The following is a 21,195-nucleotide window of genomic DNA, read 5'->3' as shown; positions in this document are numbered from 1 at the left end:
ATCATATAATATGTTAACTGTGCCCATTAATGTAAAAACTTGTTTGAAATACCTGGAATCATCTATTTATCATTATAGTACGAATGCATTTTGACACGTATTAAAAGCTGTTATTAATTTAGTTAGGACTTGTAAGCAATTCACGAAGGTGTACTTCGATTATATCAAAAGTTCCATTTACATTGTATCCAGCAACATGCCATCCAAGGAAGCACTGGTGTCTGGAGTAGCACAGAAATCGGGATGTAAGAAGCGGTGACGCAGCGGGTACCTGAGGCGGAGCTGCACCCACTCCTCCCTGTGGCTCGGGAGGGCTGGACCCCAAGTGGGAGACGGGGACAGGCAGGTCTTCATCCGCTGGAGAGAGAATGAAAGTCAGTTTAAATAAATACCTAAATAACGATATAAAAACACTTTTTCCCCTATTGCTAAATGCATATTTTCAAATGTACTTTAACTCTTAAATCTGGAATTCTGTTTTCGAATACACTTTTCTTTCTTCTTATATGCGTATGTTGAAATATACTTTATACTCTTCTATGGTAAATGGACATCACCTGCTTGAGTGAACCAGCAGTTCGAAAGAAAAAGAAGTAGAGAAAATAGGTCGGAATGAGCAGTAGGGAGGACAAGGCGATGACCCAGCCGATGCTCTGAGCCCAGGTTGGGAACGTGTGACCTTGGTATGTCGCGTTCGAGAGATTCATCATGGAGCTCACAAAGATAATCTGTCAAAAAGGCATGCGTGAACTCTAGTTATGGTATTATTTCTCCAATCAAATGAAGATGGTTGATGACACATGATAACTAATGATTTAGCCATTGTTCGCGAAGAGTGTGCCGGCCATCACGTCCTGCAAGGAGATGACAACAGGTAGGTGTTGTGTTCTGGCGCAGAGTCGAGTGAAAAGCTGATTAGATGAGTGGTTCCTGACAATAAACAAAAACTAGGAAACAGAATCTATAATTGTTACTCTCCCAGTGCTCTTGGAAATGCATAAATGTGTATGTAAGTGTTTTCTTTGACATGCTCTACATTTGTGTGTTTTTTTATGTGTGACAGTTGTCTCAGAAAGTGGGCACTGCATGAAGCTTCCCCAAGGAACTACCCCATCCCGGACAACAACAGTTTGAATGACACTTAACTAATGATTTAATTAATGCTAAGAAAAGAAATCAATAAATCTGTCCAGCAAACAGACAGAACCGCAGAAGAAATAACACAACAACAAAAAATAAGTATTCACTAACAATAAGGATGATGACTAGGAGCGAGTTTTGTTTTTATCGCGTTATTAGCAGTTATACATTTCTATCCTTAGCCTTCTGTATGTACTCTCAGCATTTGTGGGCTTACTCATAGCGCAACTGACCTTGTGACCAATCACATGGAGCACACGTAAAGTGATGACTTATTATTTCTTGTACTTAGAAGAGAGGCAAGAGTGGAGTGATGATTTGTTCACTTAGAACTGTGTGACAAACTCTGTATGACGTGTAACGACAAACTGCTTTTTACAATTACGACAAAGACGAGAGGACGTAGCTTATTGTATGTATGATAAGCGCGATGACAGTGAGTATTTATACTGATGAGAAGCTACTTTCTAAACTTTCAAGTTAATTTTCCCCTTAAAAGAAGCACGGGTTGGGTAACGACCACTTTTTTACTTCCATTTACAAGAAGTATTAGGGAAATGGGTTAATGTTACCGAGAGCGACGCACGGAGGTAGAGCAAAATGGACATTGCCATCTTGTAGAGCATAAAAAATAGAGTAGGAATCTATGCAACTAAATCTGCAGCGGCCTCATATTTCCCAGGAAATGACAAAAATAGGCTCTGCAGGGCACCTCTCTGAGGCTAAGTCCCCATCCATGTTTACCTTGCCAGGACCAAAACAAATGTGACGCGTAACTCATTATTGCGATATACGAAGTAGTCCATGTATTACTACGCGCTTGTGAAAACGATTATTTTGTCATTACCACAGTCTGTTTTTCCGAATTCATGTATTTAATGAATTGTTTTACTTTTATTATGCTTCTTTTACGTGCTTTGGTAATTATTTACACTATTTTGGACAATAACCATGTGCGCATGTGCGTTTTTCCGCCGGGAGATTTGACACTTCGTCAGTCGCCATTAGTTCCGAAACACCGGTGAGAAGTGTCACATTTTAAGAGTGTTGCGTCGATTCTGGGTCATTTTTAAGGCCGTATAGTGGATATAGAGAACAAATAGATAACTGTATCTATCTCAGCTTGATATTTGAGCCCAACAAGTGCCCCAAATGTCGAAAAAGTGATTACAAACCAAGGAACTCGGACCATAGACGGAAGCGAAGAAAAGTTCGATCTTTCGCAATATACAGGTATTTGGTTTTACCCTGGGCGGTTCCGAGGGCAGAGCACCTAGGCTATGGAATATATAGATCGTATTTTCTTAAAGCCACGGGGGTCCAGGGGGCGTAGCCCCCTGGCTAGGCGCATATAGTACTACGGGGGTCCAGGGGGCATAGCCCCCTGACTAGGTGAATATAATTAGGCTAGGTTAGGCTAGGCTAGGCTAGGCTAGGCTAGGCTAGGCTAGGTTAGGTTAGGTTAGGTTAGGCTAGGTTAGGTTAGGTGTGTATATTACTAGGGGGTCCAGGGGGCGTAGCCCCCTGGCTAGGCGCAAATAATACTACGGGGGTCCAGGGGGCAGAGCCCCCTGGCTAGGGAATATATACATCATAGTGTATGAAAGCCACAGGGTTAAGGTTAGGTTGGTTTATTGTTTAGGACGCATTTTACGATTACCACAGGGGATCTGGATAATGTGAAATCCCGTAGTTTTTTACCGAGCGTTGGGTTTGATTCCCGTAGAGTTTTTCGAAAACTGGCGCGTTAATCCGTAGACTTTCAAAGATGGCGGGGCGTCCGTAGAGTTTCACTGGCCGATTTCCTTCGTTTTTTGTGCTTTTCGGGACAGAAATTTGGCTCGGGTTTTCGAAAAATCGACTTTTTAACGTTTCATAAATCACTTTCTTCGATTTCTGCAGGTTCCTTTTGACATCCAGTGCCATCCATTATCCCCCCCCCCCCAAACCCCCGGTTCCCCACGCATCCCCAAGATCGTTGGGTAGAGGAAACAAACAAAAAATCTGATTTTGGAACTTAGTCTCTGAGAGGAAGCGTCGCTCTCGGTAACATTTACCGGGAAATGACAGTCACGTACTTCAAAGGAAGTGACACCTATAACAAGCACGACGGGAGTGACGACCAGTTACTTCTACTTATGAAAAGCAAGAGAAGAGCGACGACTGTTTGCACTTACAAGGACGACGGGAGTGACGACCAGCAAAGCTATCCACCAGCCGTAGCCAATGCGACTTTTAGTCATCAGCTGAAAATCCTGCACGGTGCGACCAGCACCTCGGAGGAGAAAAAAGTTGTTGTAGTAAAGGTAGTAAAACATAATGACAATAATTCCGCGAAGAAGGTAAAACTTCATAATGACAGTGGAAAATGCAACTATAAGAATAATGATAATGTAAAGAATAACAACATTATAAAATAATTTACAAAAAATAAACACACACACATATATATGTGTGTGTGTGTGTGTATTTGTTTATGCATATATATATATATATATATATATATATATATACACACCACGAATAGACTTTGTAGCTCCACTTATAAATTTATAATGAACAAGTAACGGGAAAGGCTGATGAACTCATACTAACCATAAATATAACTAAATATGCACAACTGGCAAAAAGAAACGGCGGCAGTGGTGAACACAGCACAGTACCAGTCGACCAGTGTAATCCAGTACATTCCACCCTGGAATGCAAGATTAAGGCATTTAAAAAAATTAAGCAGATGTAAACGAGATAATGCACTGCACATCACGAAACAATGTACAGCGGTACTTGGCAAGCGTTTCGTGAGATAACAGCTATCACTCTTTTTATATATATGTGTATATATAGATAGATAATCACGCACACATACACACACACACACACATACACACACACACACACACACACACACACACACACACACACACACACACACACACACACACACATACACACACACACACACACACATACACACACACACACACACACACACACACACACACACACACACACACACACGCACACACACACACATACACACACATACACACACATAAATATATATATATATATATATATATATATATATATAAATATAGAAACATAAATAGGTATATAAGCACAAACACACACACACACACAAACACACACACACATATATAATACATACATATATATATATAGCTTATATACAGTATATATATGTATATAAATAAATAGATAGATAGATAGATAGATATGCTAGATCTCTCTAGGCAAATGCAAACTGCGGATGTAAAAGTAATATATACATACCGACAATTCCTGCACACTTCTTATCGTTGCTCCTACTCTTTACCCAACATGTTCTCAGGACCTTGCAGCCCCATACTTACGCTCGTTCCAAAGAGGATCGAGATCGAGAAGGAGAAGGAACAGAAGATGAAGGTGATCCAGCCTCTCTTATGACGCAGCTTCGGAAACTCATCAATAATACATCCCACTGGAGTCTCTACGTGGGCGAACTGAGACAGAGTAACGAAGAAACAATAAGACATGAGGATATTCGGACAGCTGTCCCATAAGACATTGCTTCAATAATACAGCAGCATCGCTATTTAGTTGAACAATGACTTCGACACCTATATGGATCAAATCTTCATAACTTACACACGAGTCTATGCCCACAAAAAACAACATCAGGAAGAAGAGGACGGACCACATGGGGGCAATGGGCATCAGGGATAGAGCCTCGGGGTATGCAACAAACACCAATGCCGGACCTGAGGAGGGATATATTACTCTGATGCCCTTATCAGTCTTATCTAGCTACTGACAAATTAACTCGTAGCAGTCTCCAAGATTTAGCTTTATATATGTGTGTGGGTGTATTTGTATACATAACAAAAATGTAGTAACCTTCTATGACTCTTGGGAACAGACAGTGTCTTTCTTACCAGCAACAGCAAGTTCTTCAATAGAAACTCCAGCTCTCTTGGCCATGAAGCCGAGCACCGAGAAAACGACGAATCCCGCCAGGATGGAGGTGCCGCTGTTCAGGATGGGGACAATGAGCGCGTCTCTCGTGCACCGATTGTTGAATTTGTTGTAGGAACCGAAGCAGATGAGCGACCCCCATCCGGGGCCCAAGGTATAAAAGATCTGTAAGGCCGCTGCCGCCCATACCTGGTTTAAGTGTGCGAGTGGAAGAAACGCACGAATAGCAGAGGAATGGAGGTTAGTCATTTAGATTTTTTATGACAAAGCCACATATAATGCATAGGTATTTTCTCATATAAATACTCAACACTATAGTTATTTTGTTCACCTTCATCTCTTTAAGTCTGTTAAACTCGGGATAGATGTAGAAGTAGATTCCATCCGTGGCTCCCGGAAGTGTGACCCCACGTATCAGCAGAATGAACAGCATGACAAACGGGAAAATCGCTGTGAACCACACGACCTGCACAGCGTGACAGCATTAAAACATCAAGATATCTCATACATCAGCACAACAGATCTTTCCCCGTAAATATCCACCGTCGATATGTGTAATGCTGAGCTGTATTTAAACCCAAATCTTTCCATATTCCGGCGTCTGACGCTAGTGAAATGTTAGCAAAGGAATTTCTGAAAAATCGTATCCGTAGAACTCTGTCAATAACTAAGTTACCCCTCGAAATCACACTTACTTTCCCCAGAATCTTAATCCCCTTGAAGACACAGAAGAAGAGGAAGACGAAGACTACGAAGGTCACGATGACGACCGGCCACTCGATGTGGCCGAAGTCGTCGATGCCGGACGAGATGCGCAGAAGCTTCCGGCTGAGGGAGAAAACAAGGGGATAAGGAAGAACAAGGGTGAGGGAGAGAACCGGCGGTTGAAGGAGAGAACAAGGGTGAGGGAGAGAATCGAAGGTTGAACGAGGGAAACAACGGTTGAGGGAGAAAAATCGAGATTGATGGAGCAAAACAGCAGATATGGGAGAGAACAAGGGATAGAGGGAGAGAGACGGCGGTGTGTGTGTGTGCTTGCGAGTTTGCGTGCATATATATATATATATATGTATATATGTATGATATATATATATATGTATGATATATATATATATATATATATATACACACACATACATACATATATATACATATATTTTTATAAACATATAAATATATATATCTATATGATGACGAGAGGATTTTCCACAGTTATCCCTCATCAGTTTTAATCATCACAGGCCAAATATCAATTAGATGATTTGAATTCGACAAGAAAAAAAATGCATATTTGCATAGGTAATTAGTTTATTCACAAATAAATTTATACTTGCATATTATTATGAGAAGATAAGATAAGATTTACAATAGCTGCGAGCCAGAAAACCCATAATACATATATAACTAGAAATATGGAATAAAGAAAGATAATGGCAGTTCGTAATGTTACAATGAAGTTCCTTGCTCGACTAAATTTCTCTTAAGGGAGAGTTACATTTACTAATTTAGGGGATTAATCCAAACGGGTACAGAGCAACCTAATTGTAAACGAAACTTTAACATTCTGATCTTAGTACTTCATAAAGTCAAGATACAAACAATTGATTTCTCTTGTTCTAATGCAATATTAATTTTGAGTAGACTCTCAATCACTTTTCATACTTTCTAATTCTCTATACACTTAATCTATTTATCTCACCAATGAATAACTCAAAGGATGCAAGAGTGTGGAAATATCAAACAATAGTAGAGGTTTACCATGTATTACTATGAAAATTAATTTACACACTGGCAAATGCCAACAAGTATTTGAGAACAAAAATGAATGTGAAGCACTGTTTGTCCTTCAATCCCCACGATGCCAATAATAGGGCAGCTCAAGCGATTCAATCACAAAAAACTAAAGGTACATCATTGCTGCATAAAAGTAAAGAAAACAGCTCTGGTTCTTGACATATCTCCAATAACACTCTGGGCATCACCCAAAACACTGGTCACCTTTTAAACAACAAAATCAACGGAAACTCCAATTCCAAAAAACACAACATCAAATATAATAATATCGGTAAATATCATATAATCATGTTGGAAACAGGGTACTGAGGTAAACAAACGAACAGCTAAATTATAGCCCAAAAACAAAATACCACAAGACCGTACGTCTCACCTCCACCAAGTTCCAGTTCGAGTCCGCTGGGTCAAAACTATTTACCCACACCTTTTTTCCATTATGATTATAGATAATTCCTAAGCTTCTTGTGATTATCATATCAAAAATAATTATTAGTCTTCCATAAAAAATAACCTGCACAGTTAATACATATTCCTGTTCACTACTACAACAGTGCAAGATCCATATGTAAAGGCAAACTCAAAAAATCTCCTTTACTTGAGTAGATTATAAAGCTACTCTACGTAACACCCCCACCCTTAAAATAAAAACACGAAGGGTTTTTAACTAAACAATTTCATGTGAATCTTGCTTACTACATACAATGTCTAAGCAGGACGCGACAATGCATCTGCAATCAAATTTTCATGACCTTTTATGTGTTTAATTACTAGATTATATGGCTGCAAAGCCAGAAACCACCTAGCCAGTCTTTGATTTCTATTTTTCATACTGTTCACAAACTGAAGGGGGTTGTGGTCACTAAACACTACAATTTCATTTCCAGTGTTACCTAAATAAATTTCAAATTTGTCCAATGCCATTAACAAAGCTAAGGCCTCCTTTTCAACTGTGCTATAGGCACACTGATACTTCTTAAATTTGGTACTGGCATAACATATAGGATGGAGCACATCATCATCTGCTAACTGCAATAGAACAGCTCCAGCAGCAACATCACTTGCATCTACCTGTAGTACAAAAGGCTTGCTAAAGTCAGGTCCTTTAAGTATAGGCTTGGAACACAAAAGGAACTTCAGCTTTTCAAAAGCCTCTTGACAACTTAAAGTCCAATCAAATTTTCTTTTTGAACTAGTAAGGTCTGTGAGAGGTTTGGCTATAGAAGAAAAGTTTGGACAAAATCGTCTATAATATCCAGTCATTCCCAAATAACGTTGCACAGCTTTACGATTTGTTGGAACTGGAAGATCTTGGATAGCCCTTATTTTCTCATCTACTGGGGCAACTGTTCCATACCCTACCTCATGTCCTAGGAATTTGAGTTGTGCATGACCAACTTCACACTTATTTAAGTTTACAGTCAAATTTGCCTTTCTTAATCTTCCTAATAAGTGTTTCAGCATTTCTATGTGTTCAGACCAAGTTGTCGTAAACACCACCAAATCATCCAAATAGGCTCGGACACCTTCTAATCCTGAGATAACAAAGTTTATTAGTCTTTGAAATGTGCTGGGCGCATTACGCATACCAAATGGCATCACATTGTACTGATACAGTCCAAATGGGGTTACAAAAGCTGATATCTCCTTTGCCTCCTCGGTAAGGGGTACTTGGTAATATCCTTTTAGTAAATCAAGGGTAGTAATAAATTTAGAATTGCTCACCGAGTCAATAATGTCATCAATTCTGGACAGAGGAAAACAGTCTGCAACTGTTAGAGCATTAATTTTTCTATAGTCTATACACAATCTCCATGATGAATCTGCTTTTCTCACCAACACACAGGGTGACGCCCAATGACTTTTACTTGGTTCAATAATTCCGGCAACTAAGAGGTATTCTATCTCAGTCTTCAGTACTTGTGATTTCAGTGGAGCCATTCTGTAAGGACTCTGTTTTATGGGTACTGCTCCTGGAACCAACTTCACATCATGCATGACTAATGTTGTGACTTGTGGTGTGTCTGTAAAAAGATCTGAAAACTCTTGTAGCAATTTTAGTACATCCTCTTCCTGGTCAGGGGAAAGGTGGGAAGTCTTACTATAAGGATTACCTAAAATGTCACTGTTCTTTAACTTTACCTCAACATCTTCCTGTTCAACAGTTTCAGTCATAAAGTTATCCTCCTTTTTAAAGCACAATTTCCCTAAACCACTCACACAAACTGGGTATTCCCTTTCTTCAAAATGTTTCATTAAGTTTATGTGCACCATGCGCTTCTTTTTCCTACGCTCAGGGGTACTTATCACATAATTTAAATCATTCACCTTTTCAAGCACTTTATAGGGACCCTCAAATCTAGCTTGGAGAGGTTGCTTTCTACAAGGCAAGAACAAAAGCACTTTGTCACCGATTTCAAAATGCCTATACTTAGCATTCTTATCATAAACCCTCTTCATTTTTGTCTGTGCTACATTTAAATTTTTCACGCACCTTAGACAACCTATCTCTTAATTTTATTACATAATCACAAAGGTTAAATTCATTTTTCTCATCAATCAAACTTTCAGATAACATATCTATGGGCCCATGAATATTTTTACCAAACAATAATTCATTTGGACTATATCCTAGACTTTCTTGTTTTGCTGACCTAGCAGCATACAACACAAAAGGCACGCTGTCATCCCAATCCTTGTTATTCTCTTTACAAAATTTTGTTAACATACACTTAAAGGTTTGGTAAAAACGTTCAAGAGCACCTTGACTTTCAGGATGATATATAGTGGAAAACTGTTGCATCACTCCCCATTCCTTCATGACATCCTTGAATAATTTAGAAGTGAAATTTGATCCTTGGTCAGATTGCAATACCTTTGGGAATCCAAATATAGTAAAAAAATTAGTCAGGGCTGGAACAACAGTTTTTGCTGTGATACTACGTAGGGGAATTGCATCTGGATACCTAGTACTACAACACATGATAGTCAATAAGAACTGATTTCCCCGCTTGGTTTTTGGCATAGGACCAACACAGTCAATAATAACTTTGCTAAAAGGATCATTAATAACGGGAATCGGTTCTAAAGGTGCAGGAGGAATTATCTGATTTGGTTTGCCAACTAACTGACATATAGCACATGATCGACAAAATTCAGAAACATCAGAAGAGATACCTGGCCAATAAAAATGAGAAGTAATTTTGTTAAGAGTCTTCTTGACTCCTAAATGTCCTCCCACAAATTCATGGGCAAGACCCATTACTTTATATCGAAAGCATTTTGGTACAACTATTTGATATAGTACACTCCAGGTATTCCAGGCAGGTTCGTCTGAAGGACGGTACTTGCGCATCAAAATTCCATTTTTCACATAATAGCCCGTTTGTTCTTTCACAAGCTCTTCATCACTCAATACTAATCTGAACAAATGATTTAGGGTATGGTCAGATTTCTGGGCTTCAATAATTTTTTTACATGTCAAAGGTTCATCAGATAATTCATCTTCCCCACTTTCTTCTTTACTTACAACACCTGAATCTGAAGCACTTAACTTTACTGTTTTAACATCATCCACTTTATGACATTCAAAAATATCCTTCAAACCAATGTCATCTTGTTCCTTCTCAGAAAGGTTACTGGCTAAAGAATGAAATTTTTGGCTTTCAACTACTAAATCCTTGGCTTTACTTCTGGTTACTGCACAGACAGGAAATAGCTCAGGACTATCTATAGATTCATATTTTAGTGGATCAACTTCCAAAGGTTTGGAGCACACAATGACATTAGGACCCCAGCGATCACCTGCAATATCATTACACAACAGAAAGTCTACCCCTTCATGAGGTAACTTATCAGCAATAGCCACTAAAACTGACTTTTCCACGAACTCTGACTTCAAGTACACCTTACACAAAGGTGACCTCTCCACACCTCCAATTCCTTTAACTAAAACATACTGGCCTGTGAGTACATCCTCCCAAAATGGTACCGCACTTTTCAATGCCATACTCATCACACCAGCAGTGTCTCTCAGAATGAGAACAGGATTTGGAACTCCATCAGAGTCTACTGAAACTGACCCATTAAACTTATATGGTGCACATAAATCATGTGAATCACCAACATCAGACAACCTTTTATTCTCAGGTTTTGGCACAACAACATTACTAGCGACTGCTTTATGCTCCTTGTTTTTAAGCTTGGGACAATCTCGAATTCTGTGACCAAAAGTTTTACAATAAAAACAAGTCCCATCCCATTTACTTGAATTTGGACTACTACTAGACACTCTAAAGCCTTTCCTGGCTAGATCAGGCTTAACAAAATCAGGTCTCCTTTGACTCTGATCATGGGAAACGTTTGAAACATGGTGAGGTCTAACATAACCAATTTTCTTTGGTGTATGAACTAAACTATAATTTTCCGCTAACCATGCGGCTCTCTCAACAGAATCTACTTCTTTCTCAAGAAGATAAACACGCACATCTTGTGGTACTCCCCCAATATACTGTTCCAACATGATTATTTCACATATGTCATCATACTTAGAAGCTTTGCTGGCTGACATCCAACGATTAAATAATTTCTTCAACATGTGAGAATATTCAACAAAAGACTGACTGGATTCTTTATTACATTGTCTGAATTTAGTTCTGTAGAATTCTGGAGTAAGTCTATAAGACTTTAACACTGCCTCTAGTATAGGTAAAGTTCTGACTAGCCGTCTTTAAACCGGAAAAAAATATATGCATGTGATAGAGCAAATAAATCTAAGAAACTTATCTTCTATGAACTTCCGTCGCAAATCAGAAATAACGAAGTTATTGGACACACAAGTGTCTCAATATTTTAAAAATCGCCATCCGATATCCTTTCCTACTTTTTGTAAACAAAACAATGATACCGTTTTATTTTGGTTCATATAATGTAATACTTTCATTTCGTAACTACAAAAATTCCCCATAAACTTACATGAAGGTGATTTTCTTTCTACATTAAAATGTCTGACATTACACGAGTAATACCATCATAAAATCGAGTATTTACAGTAATTATGACATTTCTTACTCTGCGCAAATCGATGTGTATGGTCCATATTACGGGCAAGAGGGAACTGAAGAATTGCGCGCGATTTTCAAAATCAACAATGTTACCGCATGAACAGCGCACGAAACCTTTTGAAACTTTTATTCTATACCACATCCGCGTGACATTTGTCACGAGAGCCAAAAGCATTACAGGAAATGCTCTAAACCAATCACAAGGCAAGGAAAGCAAATATACCAAATCTTTGCTCAAAATGGATCTCAGGTGCGTAGGTTGTGACCCGCATTACTATAGAGTTATATCTGATTATTTTGAAGAAAAAAAATGATAACGCTGTAGAGTTCCTGAGAGCACACGGTGTTTTGCCAAGAGCGGTAAGTTGCCCGCATTGCGATTTACCTTGCAAATATCGTGAAGATCGACATATATGGTATTGTGGCAGATGGAAAAAATAGCAAAAACAAAACGGCGTAAAAGTTGCGTTTTATCGACCAGCGATTACAAAGGCACGTTTCTAAGCCAACTAGCGTAGATTGGAGGAGTTTTTGTTCTGAAGTAACCGAATATTGGTTACAAAATCAAAATTCAATAGGAGGTGCCGGTGTAATACTTGAGATTGACGAGACGCTGCTCGTGCGCCGTAAGTATAAGAGGGGCAGACAGTTGAGCCAGGTCCCGGGCGAAGCTAGAACTTCGCAAATCATAAAGAAGAGCCAGGTGTGGGTCTTTGGGGGTATTGAGCGTGTGAGTAAAAGGAAATTAATTGTGCCATTGGTTGACACTGACCGCAGTGCAGACACGCTCATACCCCTTATTAAGAAATATATAAAACCAGACAGTGTGATATACGGTGATGGATGGGCTGCCTACCGTAACCTACAACACCATGGTTACATGGTGTTGAAAAAGAATTGATTAATTCATTTTTTTCACAAGCGGCAGAATTATACCCGCCGCAAGGCGGGAAAGAAAGAATTCTTCCGTCACCTGCCCCCCCAGTCCCTCTGGATGGTAGTTCTTCAGAGAGCGATTAAAATCGGGTAAGAGGTCACACTTACCTGATTGCTTGTATGCATATGGTAAAATAAAACCTAATACAAAGCAAATACCTTTTTTCGCGCACGTAAAGACATATTTCTTCTGAAATACCGATAATAAATTATTAATGTGTGAAACAGTAAGACAAGGACACCATGTATAACGACCAATTACTGACAACTTGGCGATTATGCGGTGTTACAGACTGAGAAATTCCAGCCAATGAAAACTTCAGGCAATGACGTCACAGTTTTCTGACCAATCAAAAACAGTTTTTTCGGAAAGCCCTGCCCTCGCCCATGGAAAACCTTTAGTGTGTATCTGTCCGGTGGTCAAGGAAGTGTACGTGTGAAAAAAAAAATAGAGAAGCCGGCAGAAATGTTTACAAATTGCGAAATACACGTATAACTGGAAATATTGCTACGCCGAGGACGTGTTATTGTAAAGCTTAATAACGGAGACGGGACGATATAAGGTTAGTAAAATTTAAGTAACGTTTAACGAGAACCGGCGAAATCTACATAGTTATTGCACGAAGTACATTTCAAGTAATAAGCCAATTAATGTAATAAAAATGCATACTTTAAATAGGATAATAATACATGCATTATTAATACAAATTATTGCCGATTTGGCTATTGCAACCGACCGCAGTGGGTGTCGTGGCCGCGCGCGACGAAATCAGGCTAAAGCTTTCATAATTCCGCGGGACGAGCAATAAGGCTTGGCTGCGCGGCCTGAAGCCTCGCCACGGCCTCCGAAGTATTTTCGGCTCAGGCAAAGGTCAATAAGTTCCATCTTACATTTTAAGACAAGTATAAGTATTGAACGGTTACCATATTTGACGACAATCATCACTAAAGTTTACAAGGTCTGTTACAAAAATGTGTAAGTTTTTTGTTTGAGAATAAAATTCACGGAGACTGCGTGTGCCGTTGCGGCACGGTCTCCGTGCGCGACACGTAACTGTCAGTAGCGTTTTTTTTTGTTTCTTTGCTTTGTATTTATTATCGCAGTCAATCAAAATACCGTAGTTATTAGAGGAACTATTAATGAAGCTTGTGTATAAATTTGAAACGGTCATCTGGAAACTTTCGAAACGCATTTTCATATTAAAAAGTTGATTGTGCCCAAACATGGTTTGATTCATTTGTATTGTCCGTCAATCAGGCATAAATTAATCCCGGATTTAACCGCAGAATTGTATACCGTAATTGCATAGGTGAAACATGGCCACTGTCCCCGTAGAGTTTCAGCAAACCCGATTTTAAGTTAATTTAGTGTTTTTCTTGTTTTTCTGTGTGTAAATCATGCTAATTACCCCCCCCCCCCTTAATACAGTTCGAAGCCGAATCTTACACATTTTATCAACTTTGCCGTCGGGGAATACAAGTTCCGCTACTCATCAACGAGTCAAATGCGACGGAAAGCAACAGCATAACAGCGTTAAACTACGAGGGGAGATTACACTCCAAAAAAAGTGGTTTCGAAAGTCGGAGGCTGGATGAAACTTAACATTTACCCTGCCTCTTTTACTACATTATAATCTCTCTGCTGTGAACTTTCTAATGCTAGGTAAGTGGAACGCCCCTTCCCTTTAAGGACTGACTGTACTAATAATGACCAAAATTGAGTTGGCCATGAGAGATTACTTGCAACATGTTCAAACTGAAGGAAAAACTCTTGTGGGTCATCTTCATAAAATGGAGGTACAAATTTAATCACACTAGCAATATCAAAACCAAGAACGTGCCCACCTGGTATAACAGGCGTTGCAGCAGCAGACTGCCGCTCAAAAATTTCCAACTGAAATTTACGTTCTTTTTCTTTATCTTCCAATTTAGCCAACTCCAACTCAATTTCTTTCAGTCTTAATTCTCTATCAAAAATACCCTCTGTTTCTTGTAGAGGCAAAACATCCTTACTATCTAAGAGACCTTGCAATACTAAATGCTTTAAAACTGTCTCTTTTATTTCAGCTTTTCTCCAAGAACTATTAATAGCAATTTGGTAATAGTTTGCAATCTCAATCCAGTCATTCTTCTTTGCCTCACACAACAGTTCAGCTGAAGGCTCATCAATAAATTTAGCAAGATCAAAAGCAGGCATGGTGACTCTAGATATCTAATTATGTATGCTGCAAACTTCCAAATACACTGTAACAATATTCTCACAGAACTCTTGCTGCATAAAATATATCCAAAATAATGAAGTCAGGTCAAGCAGCTATGTTACAATTGATTCCTGGACATTGTTATGATGAGAAAAAGAAAATATGTTCCCGGACAGGCCCCCATGTTACAATCAAGTTCCTTGCTCGACTAAATTTATCTTAAGGGAGAGTTACATTTACTAATTTAGGGGATTAATCCAAACGGGTACAGAGCAACTTAATTGTAAACGAAACTTTAACATTCTGATCTTAGTACTTCATAAAGTCAAGATACAAACAATTGATTTCTCTTGTTCTAATGCAATATTAATTTTGAGTAGACTCTCAATCACTTTTCATACTTTCTAATTCTCTATACACTTAATCTATTTATCTCACCAATGAATAACTCAAAGGATGCAAGAGTGTGGAAATATCAAACAATAGTAGAGGTTTACCATGTATTACTATGAAAATTAATTTACACGCTGGCAAATGCCACTCTGGCCATCACCCAAAACACTGGTCACCTTTTAAACAACAAAATCAACGGAAACTCCAATTCCAAAAAACACAACATCAAATATAATAATATCGGTAAATATCATATAATCATGTTGGAAACAGGGTACTGAGGTAAACAAACGAACAGCTAAATTATAGCCCAAAAACAAAATACCACAAGACCGTACGTCTCACCTCCAAGTTCCAGTTCGAGTCCGCTGGGTCAAAACTATTTACCCACACCTTTTTTCCATTATGATTATAGATAATTCCTAAGCTTCTTGTGATTATCATATCAAAAATAATTATTAGTCTTCCATAAAAAATAACCTGCACAGTTAATACATATTCCTGTTCACTACTACAACAGTGCAAGCATATGTAAAGGCAAACTCAAAAAATCTCCTTTACTTGAGTAGATTATAAAGCTACTCTACGTAACATAATGATAATGATAATGATAATGATAATGATAATGATTGATAATGATAAACTGCTCGGAGGTAAAAGCCAATGACCACGCCTTATTTAGTTCTATCCATTTATAAGCACCACCATTTATTTGTTACTAGAACTAGTACTTATGAAGAGCCTTAATACATTTGATTAATCAAATATTATTTCCATTACGATTACCTTCATTATTACCATTATCCAAATCATCATCATGATGGAGATGATGAAATATTCTATGCTGATATAATATAGTTATTACTGGTGAAAAAGTAAATTTGAAATAAGAGCTTGATCGTAATTATCTCGATTCGAATTTCAGTTTGAGACTAGAGAAATTTGTCGTTAGTAAGAAGTCTCCCCTAATGATTTGCTCTTTCTTTGAACCCAATGAAACACTAACGTTTTCTTTGATCAGAAAATGATAGGGATGACTGAATATTTTTTTTAAGGGAGGCGGTGTAAATTGAAAACAGTGATAGCAATAATAATAATAATAATTATAATAATGATAACGATAATAGTAATGATAATAGTAATAATAACTATAATAATAATAATATTAATAATAATGGTAATAATGATAAATAAGGATAATAATAAAACGAATTAGAAAATAATAACAGTGATGATAATGATTATGATAATAATAATAACAATGATAATAATAATGATAATAATAATGATAATAATAATGGCATGAAATATAACGATAGTAATAAGAACAGCAACAGCAACAATAATAAATTTGATGATTATAATAGTAATGATAAAAGTAATGATAATAGTGATAATGGCAAATTAATGTCAATACTGAAGGTAAAACGATATTATTTTGTATTGATAAGGATAATAATAATGATGATGGTAAAATAACGAGAATGGTTATAGCAATGATAATGGTAATCATAATAATAACGATAATAACAAATATAATAATAACAATGACAACAGTAGTAATGCTGATAATAATATTAGTAATGATGGTTATAATTAACTTCAGAAAAATATGTTTATGTAAATACTCCATGTACATTGGCCATTTGCCTCGAGATAGAGACTACCTCGAGGAAACGGAGAGAGAGAGAGAGAGAGAGAGAGAGAGAGAGAGAGAGAGAGAGAGAGAGAGAGAGAGAGAGAGAGAGAGAGAGAGAGAGAGAATATGAGTAAACAAATAAATAGATATATAAATGTGTATTATTATATTTGTATTTCCGTTTATATATCCTCTCAGTGGTGTTCGCAGGATACATCTATATATCTTAAACATACACTTATTACGTTATCTGCTAAGAAAATTGATATTTTACTCATTGTGTAGGTCACGATACCTCTTGTTCTACTCAAATACACATATATGGAGAGGAGGAAGGGAGAGAATGTAGGAGGGTAGGGGGATGATCCCGTAGAAAGGCTATAAGAAAAGTTCAAGATATTGTAACGGCCACGGTAGCACAGCGGCAGAGTCGCCGTTCCTCTGCCCGGAGATGCCAGGATCGATTCCCGGTAAATTACCCACTGTAATATCGTTTTCATTTTGCTTTACTTATGTCTTGCAAGAAATCGAAAAATTTTGTTTTTCTTATTGTTTTTCTGCTGATACTTTATTCTAAACCTTTATATCTTCGTGGTCTCCCCTTTTTTCTTTTATTTCATTTCGATTTTTCTATGTTTTTTATTATCCAAGTATTTTTGCATTCCTTGCATTGTTTTACTTCCTTATTTAAAGATAACGTCTGTTTTTAATTTTATAGATATTTATTTGTTTTACCTTATCATTAAATTTCGTGTTTTTTCCATCTAGTTCTCTTTTTCATATTGCACAGAAAATTTGTTCTATGAGTATCCTATATTTTCTTCAGTTTTATACATTTCGTATTCTTCCTTTTTAAATGCTTCTAAAATATTTCCCTCTAATCTCTTTTTTTTATTATTGCTTTATTTTCTTTTCACTCTTCATTTGCTGTTCTTGCCCTTGTTCTGTCGTATTTTCTTTCCATTTTACCCCAAATCTTTACGTTCTTTTTGCCCTTTTGCATGCTATATGTTTATCAAATTGACTTTGCTCCTTAACGTTAGGAAGAAGTCTTCCCTAACATTAACGTTTTCTTTGATAATAAAAAGATAGGGACGACTGAATAATCTTCTTAAGGGAGGCGGTGTAAATTGAAAATAGAGTAGCAATATAAAAGCCTAGATTTGCATTTTATTTCTCAGGTTTTGGTGGCAGCAGTGGTATCGTTTCGAACTTTTACGTTGCAGGATCCAGGATCGAGACCAGTTTAACATTTCTTTGGCTTCGGGAGAAGTTAACGTCCCCCTCTCGAGGTCACAGGTCATGGTTGACAGCAATAGGCCACTCGATTACAAACGGAATTAAATCGCTATGCTGGTTCTGGATGGCCGACTCGATAGGTGTTTAATCTTATATATCAGCACGCCATTTAAATAAAATGATAATAATAATAGTAATGATAACGGATAATGACTATGTTATGATTATGATAATAACGAATAATGATAATGCTATAATAATAGTAATGATAATAATAATGATATTAATAAAAATAATGATAATAATAATAATGATTATAGTAATAACAATGATAATGATTGATAATGATAATGATAATGATAATGATAATGATAAATGATTAATGATTAATGATTAATGATTAATGATTAATGATAATGATAATGATAATGATAATGATAATGATAATGATAATGATAAACTGCTCGGAGGTAGAAGCCAATGACCACGCCTTATTTAGTTCTATTGCTGTTGGCGGAGAAATAATGGATAAATTCAATGATATTATTGATATAGTTATCCATTTATAAGCACGACCATTTATTTGTTACTAGAACTAGTACTTATAAAGAGCCTTAATACATTTGATTAATCATATATTATTTCCATTACGATTACCTTCATTATTACCATTATCCAAATCATCACCATCATGATGGAGATGATGAAATATTCTATGCTGATATAATATAGTTATTACTGGTGAAAAAGTAAATTTGAAATAAGAGCTTGATCGTAATTATCTCGATTCGAATTTCAGTTTGAGACTAGAGAAATTTGTCGTTAGTAAGAAGTCTCCCCTAATGATTTGCTCTTTCTTTGAACCCAATGAAACACTAACGTTTTCTTTGATCAGAAAATGATAGGGATGACTGAATATTTTTTTTAAGGGAGGCGGTGTAAATTGAAAACAGTGATAGCAATAATAATAATAATAATTATAATAATAATAACGATAATAGTAATGATAATAGTAATAATAACTATAATAATAATAATATTAATAATAATGGTAATAATGATAAATAAGGATAATAATAAAACGAATTAGAAAATAATAACAGTGATGATAATAATGATTATGATAATGATAATAACAACAATAATAATAATGATAATGATAATAATAATAATAATAATAATAATAATAATAATAATAATGGCATGAAATATAACGATAATGATAAGAACAGCAACAACAACAATAATAAATTTTATGATTATAATAGTAATGATAAAAGTAATGATAATAGTGATAATGGCAAATTAATGTCAATACTGAAGGTAAAAAGATATTATTTTGTATTAATAAGGGTAATAATAATGATGATGGTAACAATAATGAGAATGGTTTTTAGCAATGATAATGGTAATCGTAATAATAACGATAATAAAAAATATAATAATAACAATGACAACAGTAGTAATGCTGATAATAATATTAGTAATGATGGTTATAATTTACTTCAGAAAAATATATTTATGTAAATGCTCCATGTACATTGGCCATTTGCCTCGAGATAGAGACTACCTCGAGGAAACGGAGAGAGAGAGAGAGAGAGAGAGAGAGAATATGATTAAACAAATAAATAGATTTATTTATGTGTATTATTATATTTGTATTTCCGTTTATATACCCTCTCAGTGGTGTTCGCAGGATACATCTATATATCTTAAACATACACTTATTACGTTATCTACTAAGAAAATTTATATTTTACTCATTGTGTAGGTCACGATACCTCTTGTTCTACTCAAATACACATATATGGAGATGAGGAGGGAGAGAATGTAGGAGGGTAGGGGGAGGATCCCGTAGAAAGGCTATAAGAAAAGTTCAATATTTTCTAACGGCCACGGTAGTACAGCGGCAGAGTCGCCGTTCCTCTACCCGGAGATGCCAGGATCGATTCCCGGCAAATGACCCACTGTAATATCGTTTTCATTTTTCTTTACTTATTTCTTGCAAAAAATCAACATATTTTGTTTTTCTAATTGTTTTTCTGCTGATATTTTATTTTGACCCTTTATATTTTCGGGGTCTCCCTTTTTTTCTTTCATTTCGATTTTTCTATGTTTTTTTTATCCTAGTATTTTGTATTGTTTGCATTGTTTTACTTTCTTTTTAATTGTAACGTCTGTTTTTCATTTTATAGATATTTATTTGTTTTACCTTTCATTAAATTTCGTGTTTTTTCCATCTCGTTCTCTCTTTCATATTACACAGAAACTTTTTTCTATGACTATCCTATTTTTTCTTCAGTTTTATACATGTCGTATTCGTCCTTTTTAAATGCCTCTAATTTTTTTCCTCTATTTTTTTTATTTTTTTATTATTATTGGTTTCTTTTCTTTTCACTTTTCATTTGCTGTTCTTGCCCTTGTTCTGTTGTATTTTCTTTCCATTTTACCCCAAATCTTTACGTTCTTTTTGCCCTTTTGCATGCTATATGTTTATCAAATTGATTTTTCTCTTTAACGTTAGGAAGAAGTCTCCCCTAACATTAACGTTTTCTTTGATAATAAAAAGATAGGGACGACTGAATAATCTTCTTAAGGGAGGCGGTGTAAATTGAAAATAGAGTAGTAATATAAAAGACTAGATTTGCATTTTATTTCTCAGGTTTTGTTATGATAATTATAGCATTATCATTATCCGTTATTATCATACTCATAACATAGTCATTATCCGTTATCATTATTATTATTATTATCATTTTATTTAAATGGCGTGCTGATATATAAAATTAAACACCTACCGAGTCGGCCAACCAGAACC

General features: G+C 36.4%; 2 protein-coding genes across 2 annotated transcripts in view; both read right to left on the bottom strand.

The window, feature by feature from the left end:
• LOC125028819 (sodium- and chloride-dependent glycine transporter 1-like) overlaps positions 1-6,164 on the bottom strand; it is a 6,200-nt gene extending 36 nt beyond the window's left edge. Inside the window, exons 1-9 of the mRNA XM_047618343.1 lie at positions 5,811-6,164; positions 5,447-5,581; positions 5,076-5,304; positions 4,789-4,901; positions 4,515-4,643; positions 3,736-3,835; positions 3,318-3,415; positions 558-728; positions 1-357 (exon numbers count right to left, since the gene is read on the bottom strand). The exon at positions 1-357 is cut by the window's left edge and continues 36 nt beyond it. Coding sequence (XP_047474299.1) covers positions 178-357; positions 558-728; positions 3,318-3,415; positions 3,736-3,835; positions 4,515-4,643; positions 4,789-4,901; positions 5,076-5,304; positions 5,447-5,548 — 1,122 coding nt within the window. The 5' untranslated portion in view covers positions 5,549-5,581; positions 5,811-6,164 and the 3' untranslated portion in view covers positions 1-177. The remainder of the gene's footprint in view (positions 358-557; positions 729-3,317; positions 3,416-3,735; positions 3,836-4,514; positions 4,644-4,788; positions 4,902-5,075; positions 5,305-5,446; positions 5,582-5,810) is intronic.
• A 3,038-nt stretch (positions 6,165-9,202) lies between these two features.
• On the bottom strand, positions 9,203-15,461 carry LOC125028818. The gene is made up of 2 exons (XM_047618342.1): positions 14,521-15,461; positions 9,203-11,602 (listed from the first exon to the last, which is right to left on the bottom strand). Exons 1-2 carry the CDS (start codon positions 15,100-15,102, stop codon positions 9,350-9,352), a joined length of 2,835 nt encoding a protein of 944 aa, XP_047474298.1. The 5' UTR covers positions 15,103-15,461; the 3' UTR covers positions 9,203-9,349.
• Between the last annotated feature and the right edge of the window lie 5,734 nt (positions 15,462-21,195).

Source organism: Penaeus chinensis, chromosome 9 (assembly GCF_019202785.1).
Source record: "Penaeus chinensis breed Huanghai No. 1 chromosome 9, ASM1920278v2, whole genome shotgun sequence".
Taxonomy (NCBI): Eukaryota; Metazoa; Arthropoda; class Malacostraca; order Decapoda; family Penaeidae; genus Penaeus; species Penaeus chinensis.
Note: the sequence above shows the minus strand (reverse complement) of the source record. Positions and strands in the feature narration are given on the sequence as shown.